The 18436-nt window shown below is 45.8% G+C and overlaps 1 protein-coding gene across 1 annotated transcript in view; it reads left to right on the forward strand.

The window, feature by feature from the left end:
- Positions 1 to 18436, forward strand: part of LOC102181586 (phylloquinone omega-hydroxylase CYP4F11-like) — a 37637-nt gene that overhangs the window by 8324 nt on the left and 10877 nt on the right. The window contains exons 2-4 of the mRNA XM_005682151.3: positions 10060 to 10153; positions 12836 to 13063; positions 15936 to 16080. Of these exons, the coding sequence (XP_005682208.1) occupies positions 12866 to 13063; positions 15936 to 16080 (343 nt within the window). The 5' untranslated portion in view covers positions 10060 to 10153; positions 12836 to 12865. The remainder of the gene's footprint in view (positions 1 to 10059; positions 10154 to 12835; positions 13064 to 15935; positions 16081 to 18436) is intronic.

Consider the following 18436-nt stretch of genomic DNA (forward strand, 5'->3'; position numbering starts at 1 on the left):
GAATCCAGATTGGAAAAGAAGTAAAACTCTCACTGTTTGCAGATGACATGATCCTCTTTATAGAAAACCCTAAAGACACCACCAGAAAATTGCTAGAGCTAATCAATGAATATAGTAAAGTTGCAGGATATAAAATTAGCACACAGAAATCCCTTGCATTCCTATACATTAACAAAGAGAAAACAAAAAGAAATTAAGGAAACAATTCCATTCACCATTGCAACAAAAAGAATAAAATGTCAGACTTTATCTTTTTGGGGCTCCAAAATTACTGCAGTTGGTGACTGCAGCCATGAAATTAAAAGACGCTTACTCCTTGGAAGAAAAGTTATGACCAACCTAGATAGTATATTTAAAAGCAGAGACATTACTTTGCCGACTAAGGTCCGTCTAGTCAAGGCTATGGTTTTTCCTATGGTCATGTATGGATGTGAGAGTTGGACTGTGAAGAAGGCTGAGCGCCGAAGAATTGATGCTTTTGAATTGTGGTGTTGGAGAAGACTCTTGAGAGTCCCTTGGACTGCAAGGAGATCCAACCTGTCCATTCTGAAGGAGATCAACCCTAGGATTTCTTTGGAAGGAATGATGGTAAAGCTGAAGCTCCAGTACTTTGGCCACCTCATGCGAACAGTTGACTCATTGGAAAAGACTCTGATACTGGAAGGGATTGGGGGCAGGAGGAGAAGGGGACGACCGAGGATGAGATGGCTGGATGGCATCACGGACTCGATGGACATGAGTCTGAGTGAACTCCGGGAGATGGTGATGGACAGGGAGGCCTGGTGTGCTGCAATTCATGGGGTTGAAAAGAGTCGGACACGACTGAGTGACTGAACTGAACTGAACTTAGGAATAAATCTACCTAAAGAAATAAAAGACCTATATATAGAAAACTATAAAACACTGATGAAAGAAATCAAAAAGGACAAAAATAAATAGAGAAATATAATATGTTCATGGATAAGAAGAATCAATTTAGTGAAACTGAGTATACTACCCAAAGCAATCTATAGATTCAATGCAATCCCTATCAAGATACCAATGGTATTTTTCACAGAACTAGAACAAATAATTTCACCAATACAAAAAACCTCTAATAGCCAAAGCAATCTTGAGAAAGAAGAATGGAACTGGAGGAATCAACCTGCCTGACATCAGGCTCTACTACAAAGCCACAGTCATCAAGACAGTATGGTACTGGCACAAAGACAGAAATATAGATCAATGGAACAAAATAGAAAGCCCAGAGATAAATCCACGCACCTATGGACACCTTGTCTTTGACAAAGGAGGCAAGAATTACAATGGAGAAAAGACAATCTCTAACAAGTGGTGCTGGGAAAAATGGTCAACCCCTTGTAAAAGAATGAAACTAGAGCACTTTCTAACACCACATACAAAAATAAACTCAAAATGCATTAAATATCTAAATGTAAGACCAGAAACTATAAAACTTCTAGAGGAAAACATAGGCAAAATACTCTCCGACATAAATCGCAGCAGGATCCTCTATGACCCACCTCCCAGAGTAATGGAAATAAAAGCAAACAAAACAAAACAAAACAAATCAAATGAGACCTAATTAAACTTAAAAGCTTTTGCCCAATGAAAAAGGTTAAAAAAAGATGAAAAGATAGCCTTCAGAATGGGAGAAAATAATAGCAAATGAAGCAACTGACAAAGAATTAATCTCAAAAATATACAAGCAACTCCTACAGCTCAATTCCAGAAACATAAACGACCCAATTAAAAAAACGGGCCAAAGAACTAAACAGACATTTCTCCAAGGAAGACATACAGATGGCTAACAGACACATGAAAAGATGCTCAACGTCACTCATTATCAGAGAAATGAAAATTAAAACCGCAATGACATACTGTCTCATGCCAGTCAGAATGGCTGCCATCAAAGAGTCTACAAACATTAAATGCTGGACAGGGTTTGGAGAAAAGGGAACCCTCTTACACTGTTGGTGGGAATGCAAACTAGTACAGCCACTAAGGAGACCAGCGTGGAGATTCCTTAAAAAATCTGGAAATAGAAAGGCCATAACCCAGCAATCCCACTGCTGGGCATACACACCGAGGAAACCAGAAATGAAAGAGACACGTGTACCCCAATGTTCATTGCAGCTGTTTACAATAGGTAGGACACAGAAGCAACCTAGATGTCCATTGGCAGATGAATGGATAAGAAAGCTGTGGTACATATACACAATGGAATATTACTCAGCTATTAAAAAGAATACATTTGAATCAGTTCTAATGAGGTGGATGAAACTGGAGCCTATTATACAGAGTGAAGTAAGTCAGAAATAAAAACATAAATACAGTATATTAACACATATATATGGAATTTAGAAAGATGGTAATGATAACCCTATATGTGAGACAGCAAAAGAGACACAGATGTAAAGAACAGACTTTGGACTCTGTGGGAGCAGGTGAGGATGGGATGGTTTGAGAGAATTGCATTAAAACATGTATATACCATATGTGAAATAGATTGCCAGTCCAGATTCGATGCATGAGACAGGGTGCTCAAGGCTGGTGCACTGGGATGACCCTGAGGGATGGGATGGGGACGGAGGGGTGGAGGGGTTCAGGATGGGGGACACATGTACACCCATGACTGATTCGTGTCAATGTATGGTAAAAACTACTACAATATTGTAAAGTAATTCATTTCAGTTCAGCTGCTCAGTTATGTCTGACTCTTTGCAACCCCATGAACTGCAGCACACCAGGCCTCCCTGTCTGTCACCAACTGCCAGAGTTTACCCAAACCCATATCCATTGAATCAGTGATGCCATCCAACCATCTCATCCTCTGTTGTCCCCTTTCCCTACTACCCTCAATCTTTCCCAGCATCAGGGTCTTTTCAAATGAGTCAGCTCTTCACAGCAGGTGGCCAAAGTATTGGAGTTTCAGCTTCAACATCAGTCCTTCCAATGGACATTCAGGACTGATTTCCTTTAGGATGGACTGGTTGGATCTCCCTGCAGTCCAAGGGACTCTCAAGAGTGTTCTCCAACACCACAGTTCAAAAGCATCAATTCTTCTGCACTCAGCTTTCTTTATAGTCCATCTCTTACATCCATACATGACTACTGGAAAAACCATAGCCTTGATGAGATGGACCTTTGTTGGTAAATTAATGTCTCTGCCTTTTAATATGCTGTCTAAGTTGGTCATAATTTTCCTTCCAAGGAGTAAGTATCTTTTAATTTCATGGCTGCAATCACCATCTGCAGTGATTTTGGAGCCCCCAAAAATAAAGTCAGCCATTGTTTCCCCATCTATTTGTCATGAAGTGATGGGACCAGATGCCATGATCTTTGTTTTCTGAATGTTGAGTTTTAAGCCAACTTTTTTCACTCTCCTCTTTCACTTTCATCAAGAGGCTCTTTAGTTCTTCTTCACTTTCTGCCATAAGGGTTGTGTCATCTGCTATCTGAGGCTACTGATATTTCTCCCAGCAATCTTGATTCCAGCTTGTGCTTCATCCAGCCCAGCATTTCTCATGCTTATATACTCTGCATATAAGTTAAATAAGCAGGGTGACAATATACAGCCTTGACGTACTCCTTTCCCTATTTGGAACTAGTCTGTTGTTCCATGTCCAGTTCTATCTGTTACTTCCTTATCTGCATACAGGTTTCTCAAGAGGCAGGTCACGTGGTCTAGTATTCCCATATCTTAAAGAATTTTCCGCAGTTTATTGTGATCCACACAGTCAAAGGCTTTGGCATAGTCAATATAGTAGAAATAGATATTTTTCTTTTTTGATGATCCAACAGATGTCGGCAATTTGATCTCTGGTTCCTCTGCCTCAGCATCCAATTAAAATAAATAAATTAATTAAAAAAAAGAAAACCTAGAAGACCTCCTAGTAGTAAGACCTATAAAAGATGTTCTATTCACATTGAGAATTGGAATGCAAAAGCAGAAAGTCAAGATATACCTGTAGTAACAGGCAAGTTTGGCTTTGGAGAACAAAATGAAGCAGGGCAAAGATTAACTGAATTCTACTAGGAAAATCCATGTGTCATAGCAAATAACCCTTTTCAACAACACAAAAGATGACTTTACACATGGATATCACCAAAATTGTCAATATTGAAATTAAATTGATTGCTTTCTTTGTAGCTGAAGATGGAGAAGCTTTTTACAGTCAGTGAAAACAAAACCTGGAGCTGACCGTGGCTAAGATCATCAGCTTCTCATGGCAAAATTCAAGTTTAAACTAAAGAAAATCAGGAAAAACACTAGGCCAGCCAAGTATGACTCAAATTAAATTCCATATGAATTTGTGGTAGAAGTAATGAATAGATTCAAGGGACTAGATCTAGCTAACAGTGTGCCTGAAGAATGATGGACAGAGGTTCATAATGTTGTATAAGAGGTGGCAAACAAAACCATCCCAAAGAAACAGCAAAGCAAGAAGGTAAAGTGGTCATTGAAGAAGGCTTTACAAATAGCAGAACGAACAGAATTGAAAAGCAAGGGATGAAAGGGTATGTCCAATAAAACGCAGAGTTTCAAAGAATAGCTAGGAGAGACAAGAAGGCCTTCTTCAATGAATCATGCTTAATAATAGAAGAAAAGTACAAAAGGAGAAAGACTAGAGATCTGGTCAGGAAAATTGGAAACATCAAGAAAGTGTTCTGCCCAAAGATAAGCACAATAAAGGATAAAAATGGTAGCGACCTAGTAGACACTGAATAGATCAAGAAGAGATAGAAAGAATACATGGAAGAGCTGTATAAAAAAGATCTTAATGATCTGGATTACCACGATGGTGTGGTTAGTTACCCAGTGCCAGACATTTTGGAGTGTGAAGTCAAGTGGGTCTTGAGAAGCACTGCTGTTAATAAAGCTAATGGATGTGATGAAATTCCAGCAGAAAGATTCAAATCCCTAAAGAATGATGACATCAATGTTTTGCATTCAGTATGTCAGCAAATCTGGAAGATCCCACAGTGGCCACAGAACTGGAAAAGGTCAATTCTCATCACAGTTTCCAAGAAGGGTGGTTTCAAAGAATGTGCTAACCATTGGACAACTTCACTCATCTCTCATGCTAGTAAGGTCATGCTTAAAATCTTGCATGCTAGGCTTCAGCATTATGTGAACCAAGAACTACCAGATGTCCAAGCTGGGTTTAGGAAAGGAAGAGGAACTACAGAAAAAGTTGCCAACATCTGCTAGATTATAGAGAAAGCAAGGGAATTCAGAAAAACACCTATCTGTTTCATCGACTATGCTAAGCCTTTGACTGTGTGGATCATGACAAACTGTGGAAAGCTCTTAGAGAGATGGGAATACAAGAGCACCTTACCTGTCTCCTGAGAAACCTGCATGCAGGTCAAGAAGCAACAGTTCGAACCCCGAATGGACCAACTGATTGGTTCAAGATTGAGAAAGGAGTGCAACGGGGCTGTCTGCTGTCACCCTGTTTGTTTAACCTATACACTGAGCACGTCATGAGAAATGCTGGGTTGGATGAGTTACAAGCTGGAATCAAGATAGGCAGGAGAAAAATCAACAACCTCAGATATGCAGATGATACCACTCTAACGACAGAAACTGAAGAGGAACTAAAGAGCCTCTTGATGAGGGTGAATGAGGAGAGTGAAAAAGCAGGCTTAGAATTGATGCCTTCAAACTGTGCTGCTGGAAAAGACTTCTGAAAGTCCCTTGGCCAGCAAGGAGATCAAACAAGTTGATCCTAAAGGAAATCAACATTGAATAATCACTGGAAGGACTGATGCTGAAACTGAAGCTCCAGTATTTTGGTCATCTGATGCGAACAGATGATTCATTAGAAAACTTCCTGAGGCTGGGAAAGATTGAGGGCAGAAGGAGAAGAGAACCTCAGAGGCTGAGATGACTGGAAGGCATCACTGATGCAATGAACATGAACTTGGGCAAACTTTGGGAGATGGTAAGGGACAGGGAGGCCTGGTGTGCTGCAGTCCACGGGGTCACAAAGAGTTGGACACTGCTGGGTGACTGAACAACAACAAATTCCACTTTTTATGATGCATGATAGTTGAAAATGGCATTTGAAGACATTTTCCAATTGTTTATTACTAGTGTACAGCAGGGTTGGCATACCTTTTCTATAAAGACTCATGTAGTAAATATTTTAGGCTTTAATACAGTCCATATTTAAAAATTTCTCCTCTTCCCCTCCACTCCTCTACAATCCTTTTAAAATATAAAACAACTTTTTTGCATATTTATCTTAGAAAGATAGGCCATAGCACATATTTGGTCCATAGACTATGGTTTGCTGACACGTAGAATATAGAAATAGTGAAAGTGAAAGTCACTCAGTCATGTCCGACTCTTTGTGATTCCATGGGCTGTACAGTCCATGGAATTCTCTAGGCCAGAATACTGGAGTGGGTAGCCTTTCCCTTCTCCAGGGGATCTTTCCAACCCAGGGATTGAACCCAGGTCTCCCATATTACAGGCAGATTGTTTACTAGCTGAGCCACAAGGGAAACCCAAGAATATTGGAGTGGGTAGCCTATCCCTTCTTCAGCGAATCTTCCTGACCCAGTAATCTAACCAGGGTCTCCTGCATTGCAGGCAGATTCTTTACCAACTGAGCTATCAAGGAAGCCTAAGAAATAGACTTATTTTTTTTTGGTACACAGACTATGAATCATTCCAAGGATATTCCAGATATATTGACAATGGCTCATTCCTGTTGGAATGCAAATAATGTTGCTATTACCTAAACTTTAAAGAAAAAAATCCCTTTCCTTGATGCAGTTTTCCCACCAGTTAATGCATTATTTCTTTCCACCACCATGGAGCTAACCCCTTCAAAGAGTTATCTATACTTGAGGGGTCAAATGTTTCCTTCCCACTTAAAAGCTCTTTTCACTAAGGGCTGTATGAATGAATGAGAGGAGAAGGAGAGAGGTCTGGAGGCCACAGAGTTGCAGATGGTGCTGCACCTGTGAGTTTAATTGTTCATACACTTCCAGCCCTGGTCCAGCCACTGGCTGCTGTGGGAGTGGGGGGAAGTATCCTTTCTTCTTCTGAGTGTGTTGGAGGCTCCCTCTGCTGGTGGATATGGAAATAACAAGTTCTAAGACATCTGGTCTTCATTCATTGAACGTGTGTGAGTGGCTGTGTGACTCTGTATGTAACTGTGAGTAAGTGCATGTGTGGCTCTGCGCACACATATGTTATGGTATGTGTATATGAGTGTATGCATTTAATTGTCTTCATGGGTAGATGCATATGTCTATGTGTACATATGAACATGTGTGTTGTTGCACATAGCTTTTTGGTGTGCCTAAGACTGTGTATGCAACTGTAAGGGCACGTGGGTGTATGTAGCCCTGGTTTTGTGTGTCTTTGTGCACACAATGTGTATGCATATGTGACTGTGTATGCAATTGTGTTGCAAGTGTGGGTGTACATGTGTGTAAAAGTGTGAATGTATGTATCTTGAAGTAACTGAACTATGTGTAACTATGTGTGCACCAACCAGGCTATATTCCTGACATCAACTGCTGTGGGCGGCCTCTTCCTCTGTCCCCAGACCTCAGCTATGCGGTGTATGCAGGATATCTGGAAAAATAATGCTTTTGAAGGAAGGAGCCCTGTCTAAGAACTGGTGGGTGCATGTTCTCTGCTGTCCTCCAGAGGAACTGAGCCCCATGTGCCCAGAGAGTGTGAGCTTCTTGATGAAGCAGGCTTTTCCTTCTGCCTTCCCTTCCCAGGCTCACTTCTACAGTGCCTTACTGGCCTTTCCTGGCATCACTTTTCAAAGAAACAACTCACATTAACCCTTCCCTAGGGTCATTAGCAAATAAAGTAGTTGCATTTCAATCCTTGAATCAAGGTCTGCTTTCAAAGGTTGCAAACTAAGAAACACGCAGACTTACTTCTCCAATTGCCAAGGCTCTGTTGAAAAGTGAAAGTATTAGTCATTCAGTCATGTCTGACTCTTTGAAACTCCATGGACTGTAGCCCACCAGGCTCCTCTGTACATGGAATTCTCCAGGCAAGAATACTGGAATGGATAACTATTCCCTTCTCCAGGGAATCTTCCAGACCCAAGGATTGAATCTGGGTATTCTGCATTGCAGGCAGATTCTTCACCTTCTGAGTCAACAGGGAAGCCCCAAGGGCTTGTTATTACTCCTTTTTTAATGAGGAGGAGTGTGAAGTTCAGAGGGTACAGCAGTTGCCCAAGGTCGTATAGCTGGAAAATGGCAAACCTAGCTTTGATCTAGAGCCCTCTGACTCCAATTCCAGTGCTTGCTGTTCTCCTAGGAGCTTCTACCCTGCTAAGGTCAGAGGGAATGAACCGGGGATATTCATAGTCTGCAAGATAACTGATGTCTGTACAAGGGGGACCCATGGCTCATGGCTGGTGCCAAAATCCTCATTCTGTTGTGAAGTCAGGAAACAGTAGCAGTTTTTCAAGTTTGGTGCTGACTGTGAGTCTGGGAGTGTTGTTATAAGCACTTAACTCTTTTAAAGTGATTTGATTTTCACAACTAACTTGAAAATAACCTGTTTTCAGACAAGAAAATTGAGACACAGAAAGGTAAAGAGAGCTACCCAGATTAACTTAGCTGGTCCTGATTTGAACCTTGGCCCTTGGAGTCCTTTTTCTGAACTGGGTTACTTTCTGGCTTTTCACAGTTGCTATATATTAAGTCCTGCTGCATGCCAGGCTTGGCACTGAGCATTTACTCAGTATGGTACTATGCATGATGTCAAGCTTTTTCCTTTTAAAAATATAATTTTTGTAATTACATGGATTAGTAATTGCGGTGAAAAGTGCTTTGCAGGTTTCATCTAAGGAAAGAAAACAGTTGGTTAAGTGTAGACATTTAACAGAACCAAGGAGATCAAACCAGTCAATCCTAAAGGAAATCAGTCCTGAATATTCACTGGAAGGACTGATGCTGAAGCTGAAGCTTCGATACTTTGGCCATCTGATGCAAAGAGCCGACTCATTAGAAAAGACCCTGATGCTGGGAAGGATTGAGGGCAGGAGAAGGGAATGACAGAGGGTGAGAGGGTTGGCTGGCATCACGGACTCAATGGACATGAATTTGAGCAGCTCTGGGAGATAGTGAAGGACAGGGAAGTCTGGTGTGCCACAGTTCATGGGGTCACAGAGAGTCAGACACCACTTAGTGACTGAACGACAACAACAGAAATATTGTTCCTTCTACTTCACCCTCCCGTTCCAGGATGTGGGTATAATACTTCATTTTGTGTGTGTGTGCCTACACAAACAGGGACACTCATATAACTGGTTTGCGGAGATGTCTGAGGGACCCCATCCCTTTGGGAAATGTAGCAGTTGGGTCCTTCCAGGGACCTCAGATGAACTACATGAGAGTGGGTTTACGTAGGGGCCATTTACAATGTAAAGACTGCGTAAACACGGAATGTTACTCACCATCTGGTTCTGCAAGGTAAAATCATTAGCCGCTGCAGTTGCCAGCTCAGGACAGAGTAGCGGGTGAGGCACTGTGTACATGGAAAAAGAGGTAAAATTGCCTTTAGATAGTTTCAGGTAAAATTTGCATGAACCCGAATTTTTGTATCTTGCTATATTTAGAACAGTACTAAAATTGTTAACTAAGAAATCTGTTCCTCATGACCTTCTCCCATGATGCGTACTGGATTGCATATTCCCTACGCCAAAGTCATATATATGCTGACATCCCTCCTTAGCTCCTCAGAGCTATGCGAGAAACTGAATCCTGGGCTAGAGTCCTCGGTAGGGTCTCTGAATCAAACTGAAACTCACTGCTCTTACGTCGTGTAGTTTTTATTTCAGTTGACAACAGGACAAGAGGAAGCATCAGGTGTGGCACTCTGGGAGCTGGCAGCTGAGCGCTGGCACCACCCCCAGGCCAGGGCGCAGCTGATCCGGAAACCCAGAGAGAAGCTCTGAAGCTGGAAGCAGCAGTGGCCATTGGAGAGGATGGATGGCAATCCTCTAACCTCTCTGATTGCCTGCAGGGCCTCCCACTGACCAAATGTCATCTCCTTTCTCTACCCAGAGAGGCTGCAAGTAGGTGGCTAAAAACTCCTGTTGTAACAAGGAAGAACAAATGTGACTTCACCCTGGACCTATTCCTGTAACATTTGTGCTAGGTTGGTGTGCTTAGTCATGCTGGCTCTGCATCTTTGTCAAATATGTTGCCTAGAGTCTGAAATATATGGACTTCCCAGGTGGTGAAGAACCCACCTGCCAATGCAGGAGATGTGGGCTTAATCCCTGGGTTGGGAAAATTCCCTGGTGAAGGAAATGGCAACCCAGTCCACTATTTCTTGCCTGGGAAATCCTATGGACAGAGAAGCCTTGCAGTCTACGGTCCACGGGGTGGCAAAAGAATCGGACACAACTTAGCGACTAAACAACAAATAGCCTGAAATATGCATGATAGCACTTTCTCAAGACTCTACCTCCAAGCTTGACTTTTAAAGTCATAACACTTTTCATTCATATAGCAATGAAAAGTTGCAGAACAGAAAATAACACCACACTGGGGGCTTTAGGATCCTCCACCTGAATCTCCCAGCCAGTGTTGAGAAGGAGGTTGGGGTCTCCCCAGCAGCCTACCAGTGTCAGGACACTACCCCCACTCTCCTGCTCAGAAATTCTGCCAGGAGCCCCATCCCTCAAGTTCTCTTACACCTTAGAACACCCCCACAAGGCAATTCTGGACAGGATCAAGTAAGGGCCAGGAGGGAAGCACCAGATCCACTGGGTGGTTTATCCTGGATGTAGTAAGATGATCCACCTGATGTTGAAAGGACCTCCAGGTGTCTCTCCACTGGTGTCATCATATTGCCTGAAATTCCACCTGTATAAATGGATTAATAGGACATCGTCCCTTATGAGTCGGGGTGGAACAGCATGGGAGAAGGAGAAGACTTAGGCTTGGTGGTTTGCTACACCCGAGTGCCTTTCAGATGGGCAACTTAGGCTAGAGGCTTGTTCTCTTTGAACCTCAGTTGGTTCTTCTCCTAAATAGGTAACTTCCTTCCTGCCATCACGTGGGTCCCTCTGCCTGATCCCAGTGTGCTGGCCCAGAGCCCTGAGGGGAAGGTGATGCAATTATATTGCTGGCAGAATATCCTGCACACAGGGATCACTTTATGTAGAGCACCTGACTCACAGTAGGTGTGTTTTATGTAGGACACCTGACGCACACTAGGCATATATACATAGAGCACTCAGCATACAGAAGCAGTGCTTTACATAGAGTGTCCAACACACAGCATGTGTCCTTTGCGCAGAGTACCACATGCATAGTAGGTGTGCCTTATGTAGAGACCGTGGCATGTCATAGGCATGACTTGTGGAGAGTCCCCAGCACATAGTAGGTGTGCTTTATGTACAACCCCTGGCATACAGTAGGCAGGATTTATGCAGAGTCCTTGGCACGCACTAAATGCACTTTCTGTAGCCCACCTGGAATGTAGCAGGCACGCTTTATGCAGTTTCTGACACACTGTAGGCTGCTTCTTCAGGTACCAGCGCGTAGAAGGCACTCTTCAAATATAGCTTTGTCTGCACCAAGTAGGCTTGCTCTAGGTGGACTACTGGCACACACTAACACAAGCACTAGTAGCCATCACTTTGCTTTCATTCCATCTTTTTTGAGGACTCAAGATTTTTCCCATTTTCCTGTGAGATCCTCTTTGGCCCCCCATCTCAAGGTCTCATTCAACATCCCACTGAGGACGGTCTGCACAGCCCACAGTCAGAGCAAGGGCAGGGCAGACCTCCACTCCCAGTTCTGTCCCCCTACCCCCTTGTGTGGACCCCGTTCTCTCTCAGCCCACCCCAGCCTGGCCCCTCATGCCTCCATGTGCCCTCTTCCAATTGGCTCCTTTATCCCTGGACTCAGTCCAGTTCAGCCGTTCAGTTGTGCCCGACTCTTTGTGACCTCATGGACTGCAGGACACCAGGCCTCCCTGTCCATCACCACCTCCCAGACTCAGATAATGGTAATTTCCACGCAGACTGGTTTCTTTGCTCCTGTTCCTGGAAGCTGTGCTTCAACACAGGCCTTGGGCTGTGTGGAGGTGGAAGTTGAACCGCTGCCAGGCTTGTGCCCTGGAGGCCAGGGGCCTCGGGGCTCTGAGTTTCCAGGGTCTCTGCCGAGAAATGGTCCATGATGTCTCCCTGGTCCACCTCGGGAAGGGAGCCCTGGAGATGACCTGGGACAAGGCTGACCTTCTGTCTGTCCTGAGGATCCAGTGTCTGTTACACTGAACTGGTTCCCAGGCCTCACTTCATGTTTGGACAGCGTCCAGGTGGGGAGGAAGTAAGCATGCTGGGCGAATCGGCTGGCTTAGTCTGGAGCCTGGCAGTATTTTCTAGGGGAGGGGCTGGGTAAAGGCTTTGTACAAAAAGGGGAGAGGAAGTTGTGTGAGAGACAACCCGCTCTAGAAAGAAGGTACCAGGCTGAGGGTCAAGGGGCTCGGGGTTTTGACCTGGTGTGGGGAAGGCCACTGCCCATGGCATGGTGGCTGTAGGGAATGAGCTGGCTTGGGAGAGGAGTGGATACCAGTGGGTAACACACACACACACACACACACACACACACACAAACTGTCCGTGTGTGTCTGTCTCTTTGTCTCTATCATTCCCTCTTCCTTTGAATTTCTCTGGTCTCCATTCCCTCTCCCAGCTTGTGTCTGTCTGTCTCTGAGCCCTTCTCACCCTGTCCCCAGCACTCACCCTGCCGCTCACTCCCTTGCTCCTCTCCCTCTATCCATCTCTGCCTCACAGCTCACCATCACTGCCTCTTCCTTTATCCTCAGGATTCACCCTGCACCCCATCTCACCACAGGATGCTGGAGCTGAGCGTGTCCCGGCTGGGATTCGGGCTGGTGGCAACCTCCTCATGGCTGCTGCTGCTGGTGGTCGGGGCCTCCTGGCTTCTGGCTCGCATCCTGGCCTGGACCTACACCTTCTACAACAACTGTCGCCTCCTCCAGTGTTTTCCGCAGCCCCCAACACTGAACTGGTTCTTCGCTCACCTGTACCTGGTGAGTTTCCTGGGAGATCCTGGGAGATCAGGAATGGGGCTCAGGGTTTGGGCTGGGGTCTAGAACAGCAGAGAAGCCAGGGAGGCCTGGAAGGCCCCTCTTCCCTCCCTCACTCATTCCTCTGCTTTGCCATCGAGACCTTCCCCACATCCTGCCTTTCCAGCCCTAGCCTGCTTTGGGGTCCATTTCCTGCCTGCCTTGCACACATTAGGGCACCTCTGAGGCCGGGCTGCACAGAATCTGGTACCCTGGCCTCTCCAGTCTCCATGGTGGCCTTGAGGTCCTCTCAAGGGTGCTGTCCTGGGTCTGCTCTGCATGTGGTCCTTCTCCTTGTGACTTTTCACTCTGGGCTACAGCTTCCCCATCCCCATGCCTCCTCCTTCCAGGATCCTTCCTCTTTTCTAACTCCCCTCCCTCTACCAAGATGTCCCAAGGTGCTCACAGCCCAACCTGGATAAAGTTGGCCAATCACCACCCATTCTAAGAAGCCTTCTTAGACCTCTCCCTCTTCCACGCCTCCCCACTTTGTGCCTCAGACCTTGACTCTGGCTTGGCCCTGCTCCTGATTAATTAAACAGCTCAACTGTCAAATTGCTTAATAAGCACCTCCCAGTTTGATGATGGTTCTGGGAAGCAGACTACAGTCCATGGCTGGCTAATATTAGGATGCAAAATAAAGGTGTGATGACCTAAGTGACGAGCATGCCATCACTTCCCTCTGTCAGGGTCAAAGGGATGGGTATCCAGCTCCTCCCATCTAACAGCCTAGCTGAGAGAGGTGTCCATCTTTTCTTTCCTGTCTTGGACAAGAGCTACCACTTGGTGGAGGATTTACTGAAATTGTACTGTTTATTGTGGCAAAGTTCAGAAGGCAGGGGCATTACAAATCTTCATGTGAAGATTTCCTGAGATTCTGGGTCTTGGAAGCATCACAGCGAGTCTTCCCAGGTGGTGCTAGTGGTCAAGAACCCTGCCTGCCAATGCAGGTTAGATGGAAGAAAGGGGGGTTTGATCCCTGGGTTGGGAAGATGCCCTAGAGGAGGGCACAGAAACCCACTTCAGTATTCTTGCCTGGAGAACCCCATGGGCAGAGGAGCCGGGCTGCAGTCCATGGGGTCGCCAAGTCGGACACGACTGAAGTGACCTAGCGCACAAGGCACAGTGAGTCTTGGAGGCAGCAGGAACGTTACAAAGTTACTGCATTTCTTCCCTCCCCTCTAAGGGCTTGGTCATGGAGTATGGTCTTGGTCATTTTTCCTTCCTGTGGTCCCTCATGCTGTGTGACCTCAGCTGAGTCACTCTCCCTCTCTGGACCAGTCTCACCAAGTGCTTTGCATCCTCAATTTGGTACTTGAGGGAAGGGAGTGAAAGGTTGTTGCTGAACTACGAAAAGACGCTGGGATTCTTGGCCTCCGGAGGAGAAGAATTCAGTCCGGGGCCGCAGAAGAGGGTTGATTGCTCAGAGCTTTTGTGTAATAAAGTTTTATTAAAGTATAAAGGAGATAGAGAAACCTTCTGACATAGGCATCAGAAGGGGGCAGAAAGAGTACCCCCTGCTAGTCTTCAGCTGGATGTTACATAGTCACTAGCAGTCTGTTAATGAAAGAAAGGAATGTCTTAAAACTCATAATGGCACCAGGCCCCTCACCCATAAGATGTAGTTTGGGATAATCTCTGGCACCAGACAATTCATCCTGGGCCATACAACGACTGACCTGAATCTTGTAGAAGGGCAGATTACCATACAAATAGTTTTGTTTACATAGATTAGGGGAACAATATCTGTGTATAACATACTGGTTTGTCAAGTCAGTTCTGAGCCATTAGGTAGAGCTGACTTGAAGACACAGTTTGGGGTAAATGCATAGTACATTAACATAGCTTAAGACAAACATTTCCATAAAAAAATGCATTGGTTAACTCAAGGTTTGAGAATAGTTAACTTCAGGTGGAACCAGGTGTCATTATGGCAACACAGTATTTTAAGAGAAACCTTTTAAAATTTGTATAGAGAAGAAAAAAAAATATATCACTAGTTTGTTTCCTCCTGCCGCTTAAGAGAGATAAAAAATGTCTGACACTTGAGCCTATTTCCTCCATTTGGAGACCCCTGGCCTTCCTGCCTGTTTCCCTCTCAGGAGCAGGTCACAAAGGTGAATGTGACTTATGTTCACCTGCCAAGAGCCCCTGGGGGTATTTGTCAGGTTTGAATGAGGCGTCCTGAGGGAGAGGATACTTTACCAGCAGGCAACCCACCCTTCTTTTCTTTTGGGTGCAAAAGGTGTCAGCTTCTTCATTTATAGATGGCATAATTGAAAGTCATGTCCTTAGGTTGCAGAGAAATAGGCAGGATGTACTCTGCATGGAGCCAGTTGGGGGAGGGGGATTCATGGGTCAGAGCTGCTGTCATGAGTGAGGGACAAAATTCACATCTGTCCTTTGGGATCGGCCAGGGATGGAAGGCCCCAGGTGTGCAGATGATTTTCTGCAAGGAACTGCAGGCTGTATGGACCAGCCAGAATAGGAGAGGATGTGGGACCAAAACCCAGGGACAAGCACTGAGGCCACCTTGCTGCCTACAAACCTCGCCAGTGGGGATCTCTTTCTGTGGCCACCCCAGGCGCTGAGACCATTCCCAGGACAAGAAAAAGTTTGGCTTCTCAAGATAAAGTCACCCTACCTGTGGGCAAAGAGCCAGTCTTCTCCCTGCACTCTGGGGTATCTCCTTGGGACTTGGAGGTGCTTCAGGACCACTCCTTCACACGAGGGAAGGAGCAGGAGGAAGCAGAGATTCCCTCCATCTGGGCAGGATCTGACACCCTGTCCACTGCAGCGGTTTCTTCTCAGGAATGATGTCCTTACATGCTTTCAGGTCCCCCCGACAGAGCAGGGCTTGAGAAAATCAACCCAGCTGGCAGCTAACTACTCCCATGGATATCTGATCTGGTTTGGCCCCATCACTCCCATGATCGTTTTCTGCCACCCTGACATGCTCCGGAGCATTGCCAATGCCTCAGGTACCCATGCAGAGCTTGTGGTGGTGGGTGTCATGACACATTTGATGGATTTTAGCCCCTCCCTGCCAACTTTTTATGTGGCCCCTACAGGACCCTGCTCCCCCTTCCTCTCTTCTCTCTCAGCCACTTCCTCTTTGCTTCATGCATTTATCAAGCTCCATCTCACTGACTCCTGTTTCTTCCCATGGCCATTTGGGCTCCAACCTTGTACCCTTCTGAAGTTTATCCCCAATCTCAAGGTCTCATATCTGGACAGAGAGATCCTTGACCTGGTACGGTTGGTCAGGAACTGGCCAACAGAAGATGTGGCAATCCGGAGAAGAAACAAAATTCTCTGCTGGGGTGTTCTGGAAGGCTTCCTGGAAGAAGAGGTGCTGGAACTAGGTCTGGAGCAATGAGAAGAAAATATTCCAAAGCAGAGGGTAGAGTGACTCAGTGGGCATCCATAGTATCCCAGACCCCCTGCCAGGCCAGCCCTCAGTCTCACTCATCTGCAGATCCAGAGCAATGAAGGCTTCTGGCTGGTGCAGGATTGGGGGCTGCTCTTCCTGTGACATCTACCTCTCTGGTGGGCCCATCGCATTTATCCTATCCTGTGGCTCAGCCACTCTAGTTCAGTGCTCTCCTTCTCCAGTCCCCAGGAATCTCCCTAAGGAGACTCCACCCCACCCTGTCTCCCTTCCCTTGCCCTCTGCCCCTCCCATCTGAGACAGATCAGGGGAACGGGCAGCTTCTGATGGAGACCTGGGTTCAGACACCAGAATGCTGAGTGACTCTGGGAAGGGTCCTGGCTCCTTCTGGTTGCTGAAGTCTCTTTCAGCTGTTAGTGGTGGAAATGCCACCCTGTATGGTCTAAGCAAAGAAAGGAAATCAACTGACCAGCTGGATCCAGGTCTTAAACAATGTTATCAGAAATCTGTTTTCATCATTTAGTGTTCATCTGTGATGGCTTTACTCTCATCCTGGTAAAACTGAATCTCAGATGCTCAAACTCCATGGGAAAGGGAGTTCATTTTCAACTCCCTTCTAGGAGTTCAGTTCTAGGAAAAGTTGAGGATTCCTTTTAATTTATCTGATTTGGGTCATAGGACCAATTCCTACAAACCTAAGATTCTGAGCATCCAGTCTTGGCACCATAGGGTCCACTGAGCTATTGTTTTGGGGCTCAGAGCAGTTGGATAATTAAGAATTCAGGCCATGGATTAAAGAGTCTTGGGCTGGTGTCTCAGGTTTACTGTCCGGGAGAATGTGTGCAAGGGACTCCATCATTGAGAGCCTCAGTTTCCTCATCTGCAATATGGGGACGAAAGAGAAGTCAGGTGAACATGGTGTTTGGGATCCAAACAGGGAAAGAACCTCTCTATCCCTGTACCAGAGGGACCACAAAGATTGTATATGACCAATGTGGGGAGGGAACCCAGGGGAAAACTCAGGACAGACAAGCAGCTGCCGGAGGTGACTCATGGGCTCAGGTGTGGATCTCTGCCCTGCAAATCCTTGCCTCTTGCTGCCGAGAAGAGTGTGAATTGGGTCCTTTCTGTTCCTCTCCAGATTCAGAGCTGGGAGGAAGGTCTCCTGTACACACAGGGCCTGGCCAGCACCTATGGGGATGTGTGCTGCTTGTGGGGCGCGGGAGGCTGGCATGTGGTCACCTGCATCTTCCACCCCACTGCTCCAGGTAGACGTACTCTTGGCCATGGCTTGCCTGCTGCCACATCCTCCGTGCTGGGTGCAGACACAGGGGGCTGTGGTAGAGATGCCGCTGCCTCTTTCTTACCTGGACTCTCACCTGCCTACTTCTCATCACGTCTACTCACACCTAGGGCATATCTGTGTGCTGTCTGCTGTAGGCTATGTCTGGTCAGCTTTATGTTTCTACCTGGTTTCTGATTACAGCTGGTACATGTTTTACCTGGTGACACGTGGTATATGATTAAACCTGGGCTCAAATAGACATGGTCTCAGTCACATCTGGAGTTGCTTTAGCTGTGGCCGAGGACATCTGAGGCATTTTGGGGTTTGTCTTTTTCTTACCTGAGATGCTGTTAGTGATTATCTGGTTCTCCTGCTTGTCACGTCTGGGTCACATTTCAGGTTTGTTTGAGGTCTGAGACTCAGGGTCATTTTCAGACATGCTAGTGACCTTATGTGATCTTGTTTGATGCCTGTCTTAGGGTTTGTCTGAGTCATGTCTGGGGCCCAACGGGGACACACCTGGTTCAGGTCTGTGACATCAGTGTATGTAAGCCCTGTGTGAGACTCATGCTGGGCAAATTCAGGCCAAGTTAGACTGTCTTCAGGTCCATGTGTCATACCAGGCTGTGTCATCCATGTTGGGGCCATGTCAGGACATGTT

The sequence above is a fragment of the Capra hircus genome, chromosome 7 (assembly GCF_001704415.2).
Source record: "Capra hircus breed San Clemente chromosome 7, ASM170441v1, whole genome shotgun sequence".
Classification (NCBI taxonomy): Eukaryota; Metazoa; Chordata; class Mammalia; order Artiodactyla; family Bovidae; genus Capra; species Capra hircus.